Source organism: Salvia splendens, chromosome 5 (genome assembly GCF_004379255.2).
Source record: "Salvia splendens isolate huo1 chromosome 5, SspV2, whole genome shotgun sequence".
NCBI classification, from domain to species: Eukaryota; Viridiplantae; Streptophyta; class Magnoliopsida; order Lamiales; family Lamiaceae; genus Salvia; species Salvia splendens.
This window is the reverse complement of record NC_056036.1, coordinates 379680-391718: the sequence shown is the minus strand read 5'-3', so window position 1 is coordinate 391718 and position 12039 is coordinate 379680. Positions and strand designations below refer to the sequence as shown.

The 12039-nt window shown below is 40.7% G+C and overlaps 1 protein-coding gene and 1 long non-coding RNA gene across 2 annotated transcripts; one reads left to right on the top strand and one right to left on the bottom strand.

The window, feature by feature from the left end:
• Nucleotides 1–379: 379 nt before the first annotated feature.
• LOC121802969 lies at nucleotides 380–1382 on the bottom strand. Its single transcript, XR_006050882.1, has 2 exons — nucleotides 1239–1382; nucleotides 380–1148 (listed from the first exon to the last, which is right to left on the bottom strand). It is a non-coding gene; the product is annotated as an uncharacterized LOC121802969 (long non-coding RNA).
• Nucleotides 1383–3478: 2096 nt separating this feature from the next.
• LOC121803558 (coatomer subunit alpha-1-like) lies at nucleotides 3479–9242 on the top strand. Its single transcript, XM_042203185.1, has 3 exons — nucleotides 3479–3842; nucleotides 4860–5354; nucleotides 5950–9242. Exons 1-3 carry the CDS (start codon nucleotides 3635–3637, stop codon nucleotides 8901–8903), a joined length of 3657 nt encoding a protein of 1218 aa, XP_042059119.1. The 5' UTR covers nucleotides 3479–3634; the 3' UTR covers nucleotides 8904–9242.
• Nucleotides 9243–12039: the final 2797 nt, after the last annotated feature.

The following is a 12039-nucleotide window of genomic DNA, read 5'->3' as shown; positions in this document are numbered from 1 at the left end:
TAGAAAACAAATTCAAGGCATACTAACACTATCTCTTCACTAGTCTCTAGACTAGACTGAGTTTGACTGTCATTGGTTTGCTATATTTTCACTCTTCCAGATTTTACTGGAAGTGGTTGTTATTTGGTATTGTTTCTCTACTGTTTATGCATTTTAAAGATCAGTTATGTGGCTAATTTGGTGACCCTGTGGTTCTGCTATATTTTCACTATTCCCGATTTTACTGGAAGTAGTTATCTGGTTATGCATTTTAAAGATCGGTTATGTGGCTATTGTAGTGAATCCAGTGTATGCTTTCTATATGCTAAAGTAAAGAATTTGTATGCTTAAGAAGTTGAATAAGATGTGAACACTAGTATAGTATAGTAGAATGCTCTTATGTAGCAGTATAGTAGAATTTTATTAAGTTCAGTTACCAAACAATACAGTAGTATATGTGTCTTGCAAGTCCATAACTAGGCTTACAAGAAAATAGGCTTTTCATGTGGTTACAGATAGGCAACTAGGAACTAGCAGTATGGCTTCATTAGTTTGAAACATTTTGTTGTAGGTATGAAACTAAAAATAGATGACATCTCTCAGCACAGCTTGTGCATTCTCAGCTGCTGGTTTTAGAGCCTCATTGCTGGCAAACAAGTAGTAACCCAACACCAAGCACTGCCCTCCACCACAACCTATATCTCCTATTCGCCTAAGATCGAACGTTATCAGCTTCAGCAACCCACCTCTGCCTGGTTCTCAAGTATTGCTTGAGCTCCTCCACCTCTGCCTGATACTCCCCCTCCCCCCAATGCCTCAAGAGCTGTCATCTCTCGGCACAGCTTGTGCATTCTCTGCGGCTGCTTTTAGAGCCTCATTGCTGGCAAACAAGTAGTAACCCAACACCAAGCTCTGCCCTCCACCACTGCTAACGCCACAACCCATATCGAAAGTTATCAGCTTCATCTTGACAATGCAGATGGAAGTGACAATTAGAACTTGATTAACACTAACTTATATATGTTTATGCATAAATTCCAAGATAAATACTAACCAATAGATGACCTAATTTCAATCATGTAGAGAATCAGATTTCCGCCGATTATAATCATCTTAAAAAGTTACCATCTTATTAGTTTCTGAAACAATATTTTGGCTTTAATCTAGGGCTGCAAGAAATCAATAATCCATAATTAAGGATCTTTTGAAGCTTCCATAGAAAATCCTAAGCTACACTATTTCCTAGTTCAACATTTCACCTTTCTCGCGCTAGTCCGCTAGGTAATCGTCGGCGATGGAGGAGCTCCGGAGCCGAGCGAGGGAGTCGGGGTCTGGGGGTATTAGGGGAAAATAAATTGTTTTCAGGAGAAAAATAGGAACAACACATGTATGGTTGCACTCGTTTAAAGTCAGTCGCCTATGACATTCCATCCTTATCCTATGTTTGTAAGATGAAACAATCTTATCAATGCATATCAATTCAAATACGTGGAGATTTTGATTGATTGTTTAGGATTAAATTATGCTCAAATTGTTCTATAGATTGATTTGAGTTAAGATTTTCCCAATATAATTTTGTCACAGAAAGAAAGGATAAAATTTATCAATAAAATTAATTTTATGTGTAATTATCCTTATACGAAATCAATCAACCGAATCCTAAATGTATCGTTTTTTTTCCATTTATCAATAAATATCTAATTTCACTTTTATTATTTTGGTAAGTATATCTTGTATTTCATTAACTTATTTCAATATACTCCCTCCATCTCATAAGTACGCATTTTGAATTGGACACAGATTTTAACGCACAATTTGTAAAATAAAAAGGAGGTAGAGAAAAAAAGTAGTTTAAGTATTGTTAGTGGAAATTATATCTCACCTCATTAGAGAAAAGAGAATTTCCAAAATTATAAAGTGTATATTTTTGTGGGATGAACTAAAAAGAAAAAAGTGCATATTCTTAGGGGGTGGAGAGAGTGATATATCTACCAAATTATTATTCAATTGGATAAATCTATCAATTGTACTCTCTTAATATCATAATAGATGACATACTTGGATAATCCAACGAGATTTTAGGAGATATTATTTTGTGTGTTAAGTGGAGACAAAAAATAGAATTTTATATCAATGTAAGAGAGAACATTTTCTAAAAAGAAAATATTACATCTTCTATAGGACAAACTAAAAAGAAAAGTGTGACATTTATTATAGGATGAAGGGTGTATTTAATGGAACTGAACCGGTTTAGCAAAAATGGGTAATTAAAATTTTCTTTATATATAGACAGATATATCAATCATTAATTCACTATGAGAGCTATTTATGAGTATAAAATAGACAAAACACATCTTTAAGTCCTTGTACTTTGATTATTTATTTCAATAGATTCTTATATAATTTTTCTGTTTTAGTAAATCCTTATACTTTTATATTCGATACATAAATGTACTACTCCTTCCGCCCCGTAAATTTTGTCACTTTTTTTTTTGTCCGTCCCACAAAATTTATCACATTTCACTTTTTACTCCCTGCCTCCCAACTAAGTTGAGTCGTATTTCTTGGAGCGAATTGGATGATCGGGCCGAGGGCTGCCGCCATGATAAAGCAGGCGCAATCTATCAACCACGTAGACCCACGGAGCGGTAGGATTCGGATCGGACCTGTATTGCTTTAGTCCTTTGACTTGTTTTTTTGTTCTGCTTTCTTGTGTGAATTTCCTCATTTATTATGAGTCATTGAAGTGTACTTCGCTAGCAAAGTATCATAAAGAGGAGCTACTGTCCGCCCGCTTCCCCTGCGCCCAGCAGCCGCGGTAAGACAGAGGATGCAAGCGTTATCCGGAATGATTGGGCGTAAAGCGTCTGTAGGTGGCTTTTTAAGTCCGCCGTCAAATCCCAGGGCTCAACCCTGGACAGGCGGTGGAAACTACCAAGCTCGCTCGCTTGCCCGCTGAACGCGGCTTGCTTATTCGCTCGCGTCCTCCGACTAGGAGTTCGCTCGCTGTCGCTGCTTGAGAGAAAAGAACTGTAAGGACGATTGCTACTAAGAACCTAACAGAACTTTTCAAAGCCACGGTCTTCTTCTTCCGAATCCTCTCAATCCTTTCCTGGTCTTTCATCGGAACCCCTAGCCCGAGAACCAAACATGCCATACACACGGGCAAAGCCCAAGAGCTCCCCACGCGGGGACCGGCCGGTCTTTCGACCAGATCCCCCTAAAAACCGTACGTGCGGGTCTCCCCGCATGCGGCTTTGAGATATCTTAACTAAGTTGAGTCATTTTTCTTTTAAAAAAATGAAACATTTAACTCACTCTTTGCTAATTTTTTTTAACTCACTTTTTATTATATTTTTTAAAATTAGACAAAATTCAGTATAAAAGAGGATTATCATTTTAAGTAGAACATAGGGATAGTATATACGGAGTATTAGAAAAGTAGAGTAGCAAACTTACCCCTCTCTCTTTTAAAATACAATGGTCTACTACAGACTACAGCGAGCTTAAAGAAATAACGCTATTCCTTACCCCCATTCTTTCTCGTTAAAATTACCCATTTTTTCACAGATCTAAATCTCAATTAGGGTTTCCCACTGACCTCAGATCTCTCCATTCCTTCTGCGACCATAGGTGGAGAGACGATTGGCCGAAAATGCTGACGAAATTCGAGACCAAGAGCAATCGAGTGAAAGGATTGAGCTTTCACACCAAGCGCCCATGGATCCTCGCAAGTCTCCACAGCGGCGTCATCCAGCTCTGGGATTACCGCATGGGCACCCTCATCGACCGATTCGACGAGCACGATGGACCCGTCCGCGGCGTTCATTTCCATAAATCGCAGCCGCTTTTTGTGTCCGGAGGTCTGAATTTTTGCTGTGTGTTCATTTTTGTTTTGCTTTACGTGGACGTTGTTGTTGCTGCAATGCGATCCTTGCTTTCTCTGGTGTGGATCTGCTGATTTGATTGGTGTTGGTTGAGTTTTTTTAATTTTGATTCACGATGTTGATTGTGGAGTGTACATTGTTTGCGGGTTCTGTGATCGGTGTAGTGACGATAATGGTGTGTTTGATCCTGTGTGATTTTTTCTTGTTAAACCATTTGTATTCCGTTTTAAGTGATTGACAACTGATTTAATTTTATGTTCGCTGTTAGTAAATAACATTGGCGTTCACATATTGGTCATGCAATTGGAAGATAGTGTTTGTTGATCAGTGCTGATCTTGACTTCCATGTAAATCCAAAAGGTTATTTTATTATTTTTAAGGGCTGTTAAAGCAATCAATTTATCAACAGGTGTTCATGTCAGTTTATTGTCTGGTTTTGTTTCTCTCAATCGATTCTTAGTTGAATATTGTGTCTCTGGAGCATTTGACTTAACAGGATTTTTTTCATCATGCTAATTTCAGCTTTCTAAATCCTTTATATGATTCTTTTCATTGTATAGAAAGACGCTAGTGAGTTTCAAATCTCGCACATCTAGCAATCTAGTTAAGTAGTTATGTTTGTGAATGTCACGATTTTCATTCTTTTACTCATAGTAGTCAAAGGAATGCCTAGGATCTTTGTCGTGCTAGATCCTTTGAGAATAGAACATGTACACAATTTGAAGTGCATTATTGGTAACTGATTTGAAATTGCATAGCGCGTTGTATCAATAGGAGGCCTTTGCGCCTCAGGTTTGCAGAACACTTTTGATAATTATTCTTTTGTTGTACGTGGCAATAAAATGATATGGATCTCGTAGTCGAGCTGACTCATGCAGGTTCTTGAATGAATTTAATGGAACACGATGTCGCAATAGATTCTTTGCCGTGTTTGATTCTTGATGTATACTAGATGCATTTTCTGATTTATGCACCAATTTTTTCTTTCTGTAGGTGATGATTACAAAATTAAGGTGTGGAATTATAAATTGCATAGATGTCTATTTACTCTTCTTGGTCATCTTGACTATATCCGGACTGTCCAGTTCCATCACGAGTATCCTTGGATAGTAAGTGCAAGTGATGACCAGACAATCAGAATATGGAACTGGCAATCACGTACTTGCATTTCTGTGTTAACGGGGCACAACCACTATGTCATGTGTGCTTCATTTCACCCCAAAGAAGACTTGGTTGTTTCGGCTTCTTTGGATCAGACTGTTCGTGTTTGGGATATTGGTGCCTTGAGGAAGAAAACAGTATCTCCTGCTGATGACATTCTCCGATTGTCTCAAATGAATGCGGACTTCTTTGGTGGGGTTGATGCTGTTGTGAAGTATGTCCTGGAAGGCCATGATCGAGGGGTTAATTGGGCTTCTTTTCATCCAACTCTCCCTCTGATTGTTTCTGGAGCTGATGATCGCCAAGTAAAAATCTGGCGCATGAATGGTATGTCACCTTGACCACTGATATCTGAAGTGCTACTTGAGATCTACTGTTGTCTTATAAGAGTAATGTTATGAATATGTATTCATTGGTTGAATAGTTTTGGCTATGGTATTAGGAAAGTTACTTCCCTAACTGTAAAAGGGAGACCATTAAGGCCTTGATCTTCAGTGTTTAGACATACATGGTTGTTTGGATTTGCTGTAAGCCACTGTTGATGTTACTCACACTTCTATCTGAGAAAACCTGTTTGTTATATATACTTTCTGAAACCATTCGCTTCATTTTGCAAAGTATCTGTCATTTGTTAAAGATAATATGGGTTAAGGAGCGGTTCATGAGATATAGGTTTTGAGTTGATGATTTTATATGTATTTGCTAAGGCATTAGTTTAGTTTAGGATTGCAAGATGGTGTGGTTAGCCACCAAGTACTCCCTCTTGAAAAAGCTGATGAGGCAATTCCAATTAGCTTATTTGAGTGTAGGAATTGAGTGACAGACCTTGCTTTGTTGCAGATATTTCCGTTAGTCATAAATTGTGCTCAAGTTATATATACATATATATTTCTTTGATATATCAATATGATGTATTTTTCAGACACAAAAGCTTGGGAAGTGGACACATTGAGAGGGCACATGAACAATGTTTCTTGTGTTCTGTTTCATGCAAGACAGGACATTATTGTATCAAATTCAGAAGACAAGAGCATTAGAGTTTGGGATGCTACTAAAAGAACTGGCTTGCAGACATTCCGCAGGGAGCATGACAGGTTCTGGATTCTTTCTGCCCACCCCGAGATGAATCTACTCGCTGCTGGTCATGATAGTGGTATGATTGTCTTTAAGCTAGAGAGAGAACGTCCTGCCTTTTCTGTCAGTGGCGACTCTGTTTTTTATGTCAAGGATCGGTTTCTACGCACTTTTGAGTATTCCACTCAGAAAGATACACAGCTGATACCCATCCGTCGTCCTGGTTCCAATAGTTTGAATCAAGCGCCACGGACTCTTTCTTATAGTCCCACTGAGAATGCAATTTTGGTTTGCTCAGACGTGGATGGTGGTTCATATGAGCTTTATGTTATACCTAAAGATAGCTACAGCAGAGGTGATACAGCTCAAGAGGCTAAAAGAGGTGCTGGGGGTTCGGCTGTTTTTGTGGCTCGAAATAGGTTTGCTGTGCTTGAGAAGAGCAGCAACCAAGTCCTGGTGAAGAACCTAAAAAATGAAGTAGTGAAAAAGAGTGTCCTGCCTGTTGCTATTGATGCCATATTCTATGCTGGTACTGGGAATCTGCTCTGCCGGGCCGAGGACAAGGTTGTCATTTTTGATCTCCAACAAAGAATTGTTCTTGGAGATCTTCAAGCCTCTTTTGTTAGGTATGTGGTTTGGTCTCAGGATATGGAGAGTGTTGCTTTGCTGAGCAAGCATTCAATTGTTATTGCTGATAAAAAGCTTGTGCACCGCTGCACTCTTCATGAGACCATTCGTGTTAAGAGTGGATCATGGGATGATAATGGTGTTTTTATCTACACTACACTGACGCACATTAAGTACTGCCTGCCCAATGGGGATAGTGGCATTATAAAGACCTTGGATGTTCCGGTGTATGTAACAAAGATATATGGGAACACAATCTTTTGCCTGGACCGAGATGGGAAAAACGGTCCAATCATAATTGACTCAACAGAATATATTTTTAAGTTGTCCCTGCTGAAGAAGAGATATGATCATGTTATGAGCATGATAAAGAATTCAGAACTATGTGGACAAGCCATGATCGCATATTTGCAGCAGAAGGGCTTCCCACAAGTTGCTCTCTATTTTGTGAAGGATGAGAGAACTCGCTTCAACTTAGCTCTTGAAAGTGGTAACATCGAGAAAGCCCTTGAATCTGCTAAAAAAATTGACGAGAAGGATTACTGGTACAGGCTAGGAGTTGAAGCCCTACGACAGGGAAATGCAGGAATCGTTGAATATGCATACCAGAAGACAAAGAACTTTGAGAGGCTTTCTTTTCATTATCTGATAACTGGCAATCTGGACAAGTTGTCAAAAATGATGAAAATTGCTGAGGTAAAAAATGAAGTTATGGGCCAGTTTCATAATGCTTTGTATCTCGGTGATGTGCAAGAGCGTGTGAAAATTCTGGAGAATGCGGGTCACTTGCCCCTGGCTTACATAACAGCTTTCATTCACGGGCTCCATGACGTAGTGGAGCGTTTATCTGCACAACTGGGAGATAATGTTCCTTCTCTTCCTGAAGGGAGACAAGCTTCTCTGTTGATCCCTCCAAGTCCAGTGCTATGCGCTGGAGATTGGCCCCTGTTAATGGTGAGTAAAGGCATATTTGAAGGCTCTCTTGACGATGCAGGTAAAGGTGCAGAAGAAGATTATGAAGAGGCTGCAGATGCTGATTGGGGTGAGGGTTTGGATATTGGCGATGTGGATCATCTGCAGAATGGAGACATCAGTATGGTGCTGGAGGAGGAAGATGTGCACAATGAGAATGATGAGGAGGGAGGATGGGATCTTGAGGATCTAGATCTGCCTCCTGATGCTGATACGCCGAAGGTGGCTTCTAATGCCCAGTCTTCTGTTTTTGTTTGCCCCACGCCTGGTATGCCTGTGAGCCAAATTTGGGTCCAGAAGTCATCTCTTGCTGCTGAACACGCAGCTGCTGGCAACTTTGATACAGCACTTCGTTTGTTGAGCCGTCAGTTAGGGATATGCAATTTTGCCCCTTTAAAGTCTCAATTTATTGATCTTCACCTGGGCAGTCACAGTTACCTACGTGCCTGTACTTCAGCACCAGTTATATCTGTTGCAGTAGAGAGAGGTTGGAGTGAATCTGCAAGCCCCAATGTGCGAGGCCCTCCTGCTCTTATCTTCGATTTCTCTCAACTAGATGAGAAGCTGAAGGCTGGTTACAAAGCAACAACCACCGGAAAGTTTTCTGAAGCTCTTCGACATTTCCTGTCAATTCTTCACACAATTCCACTGGTTGTGATTGAAACAAGAAGAGAGGTGGATGAAGTGAAGGAATTGGTAATCGTAGTAAAGGAATACATTCTTGGCTTGCAAATGGAGCTCAAGAGAAGGGAACTGAAGGACGATCCAGTTCGTCAGCAAGAACTTGCAGCGTATTTCACCCATTGCAAGCTCCAGCCACCACACTTGAGACTTGCACTGGCTAGTGCAATGACTGTTTGCTTCAAGGCAAAAAATCTGAGCACCGCAGCCAACTTTGCTAGGCGGCTTCTTGAGAGTAATCCAGCCAATGAGAATCAAGCAAGACAAGCTCGCCAGGTTCTGCAGGCGGCTGAGAGGAATATGACGGATGCCACGCAGCTCAACTATGATTTCAGAAATCCTTTCGTTATATGCGGAGCGACATACGTTCCAATCTATAGAGGGCAGAGAGATGTAACCTGCCCCTACTGCACTACACATTTTGTTCCATCTCAGCAAGGGCAGCTATGCACTGTTTGTGATCTTGCAGCAGTCGGAGCAGATGCATCCGGCTTGTTTTGTTCTCCTTCTCAGATGAGATGATTCCATTGTACAATTGCCTGTTTCTGTTTCTGACCTCAGAAAGCGGCTATGCCTGTGATGACACCATGGCGAGACGAAGAGGTAGGAGCTTCAGACTCAGACGCTTCTCTCGTATTTATATATCTGTTTAATATTTGGTTTCCTTCTGCAATCCGTCTGCCCGGTTTTTTTGCTTCATTTCTATGATTACAGTTTACAGTTTGTAATAAATTTGTGTAAGATTTTTCACTTCGACCATTATGTGGAAATTTAGTGTGCGTTACTCAACGTGCCTTTACCTAGTACTGATGGACCATACATCTTATTTTTGCAGATGTAATACACATTTTGCTACTCATATGTTTCTTGGCTTCATAACATATCTAGTTTCACTTATTTTAAGCATATTCATCCTTTGGCAAATTGCTTGAAAAAACATGAAGTTTGAACAAATTTTGGTTTATTGCTCATGTTTTTCAACCAAACCGTGTTGTTTTCTTTATGAACGTAAAATAACGTTTCCTTATGCAAGTTTTGGAAGAACTCTTGAATTATGTTAGAACTTAGAATTAGGGCTGGTAATTTTTGGCACGTCATGATAAGAGCATCCACATCGGCGAGCACAAGCTCGTCCGTCCGTTCGTGCCAGCGGCGCGGATGAGCTGTCTGTCGCTGGAACGGCGCTGCTCGATGCATCGAGCACGTCCGTGCCAACGATCAGGCGACGTGGCAGCTTGCCGTTGGCAATTTAAATTATTATTTTTTTAAAAAAATCAGATTTTAATTAAAAAATCCGATTAAAAATAAAAAAAAAAGTATTTTCCCACTTCCCAAAAAATTATATCCGTTTTCTACCCACTTTTAATTTATTTTTCAATTTTTTTCCCCAAAAATACACATTTTCATCTATAAATACCCCCACTTCCACACCAAAAATTTACACCACACTACACCATTCTCATTTAAATTCTCTCATTTCCATTCTCAATTCTCAATCTTTCTTTCACTCTTACTCTTACAACAAAACAATGTCCAGCCACGGCGATCACCCCCCCGGCTCCCACGGTTGGAACCTCGATTGGTTCGGTTCACAACCGTTTCCTAGTCCGAAAACGGAATATTCGGCCCCTCCTCAAACCCAAGGTTCGGAAGTTCCGGGTGGCTACCGGCCTTACCCGATCGACGATCAAGACGCCCCCGAAGGGCAATACGGGTGGACACCCGAGCCTAGAGCGAGGTCGAGCGGCCCCTCCCAAACTCCGACTCCTCCTACTCGCGGTGTCCGCACACCGTACACTCCGATGGAGATGGAGCAATTGTTCAAAGCGTTCTTGTCAATCTCCAAAGATCCGGAGGTTGGCACGAACCAATTCGGCGATCATTATTGGTGGCGCATCTGTCGCTGGTACAATGAAAATCGGTCGGCTGGAACAATCGAGCGCAACGAGAGTATGGTGCGCAACGCCATATACATAGCCAACGAAGAAATCCAAAAGTTCTAGGGGTATTACCTCTAGGAAGAGCGGTAGGCGGGGAGCGGCTGGAGCGAGGTCGACATCATCAGCTCCGCCTTGTCGACCTACCAATCCATGAACTACAAGCCGTTCAAGTACCTCAACATTTGGCAGGAGACGCGGTCGCATCCGAAGTATAGGGGAGGTGTAACATCCGCCTCTAGCGGCTCCTCCAAACAGTCAAGGTCGGTATCCCTATTCGACGCCGGCTCCGAAGACGTGGCTAGCCAACTTGCCGACGCTAACTTGGGTAGCCCCGACGCCGACCCGAGCGGTTACCAACGCCGACCGCAAGGAAGGAAGAAGGCAGCGGCCAACCGCCGTCGCGCTGCGACTCCATCCGCCCCCGCTCCCAAACCGGCTCTCGCTCTCGCTCCCGCTCCCTATGTGCAACCTCAACCCCCCACCAACTCGTTGTGGGGGGTTTTGACCGAACTCAATTTGGCCGATAGGTCAAATTAATGGGTAAGAGCACGGATGTGGATGCCGGGCCCACATCTGTGCTCGTTGGCAAGAGCACGGATGTGGATGCTCTAACAAGACACGAATCCGCACGAAATTAATGGGTATGTGTCAAAACTTATTGGGTTCGTGTCCTTATCGTGTCGACACGATAACGATACGAAAATTTCGTGTCGTGTTCATGTTACACGTTAAGAAATAATATTAATATATTATAATATTTTTTTTATTTACACGTTAAGAAATAATTTCATGTTCGTGTTACACGCTAAGAAATAATTTCCTGTTGTGTTCGTGTGGAATGATGGATTTTTTCTTTGCTGGATTTTAAATCAGATTGTGTACTTAGATTTTAAATTTTTAATCCTATTGTGTTATCATGTTCTTGTCATGTTCAGGTTGTATTATTATAGTGTCGTTATTGTGTCGTGTCATATATGTGTTGTTATCGTGTCGTGTTGACCCGAAGTGGTTCGTGTCGTTAATGAGTTCATGTCATGTTTATGTCGTGTTCGTGTCTGAGGGTAGCAGGTCGTGTTCGTGTTCGTGTTTGGAATTTTCTTAACGGGTCGTGTTCGTGTTTATTGTTATCGTGTCGTGTCGTTATCGTGTCGACACGATAACGACACAACACGCACGATTTGTCACCCCTACTTAGAAGTCAGAACCCTAACCTTCCATTTAAATAATGGATGAGCTTTACTTTTGTTTGTTTAAAAAAAAGTTGAAAGCTGAAAGTTGAAAGCCATGTGACGGAGCCGTCCAATGCTTCCTCATATTACGACACATATAATGAAAGATTATATGTCAGTAATCCAATTATTTGCTCAAAGACAAACCTATGTTTGTCTTAATTAAAAGTTACGAAATCACCACCTAAGTCAAAATATATTGATTTTATATGTTGATGCAGTACATAAATCCTTTTCTAATGCAAATAAAAATAAAAAATCTCTAGCTAACTTTATCTCTAGCTAATTCATTTACTCCTATTAATAATATATGTAGATGGAGAATAAAATCAACTTTCTTACTCTTATAAGATATACTATTTCACTCTTTACTGACTTTATACACTGGTAATAATTGTAAGTGCTTTAAGTAAATGAACATATTCTTCTAAGTTGTTTATATTTATCCTTTGAAATAACGCTGAACTAGTAATATTAGCAATTTATTCA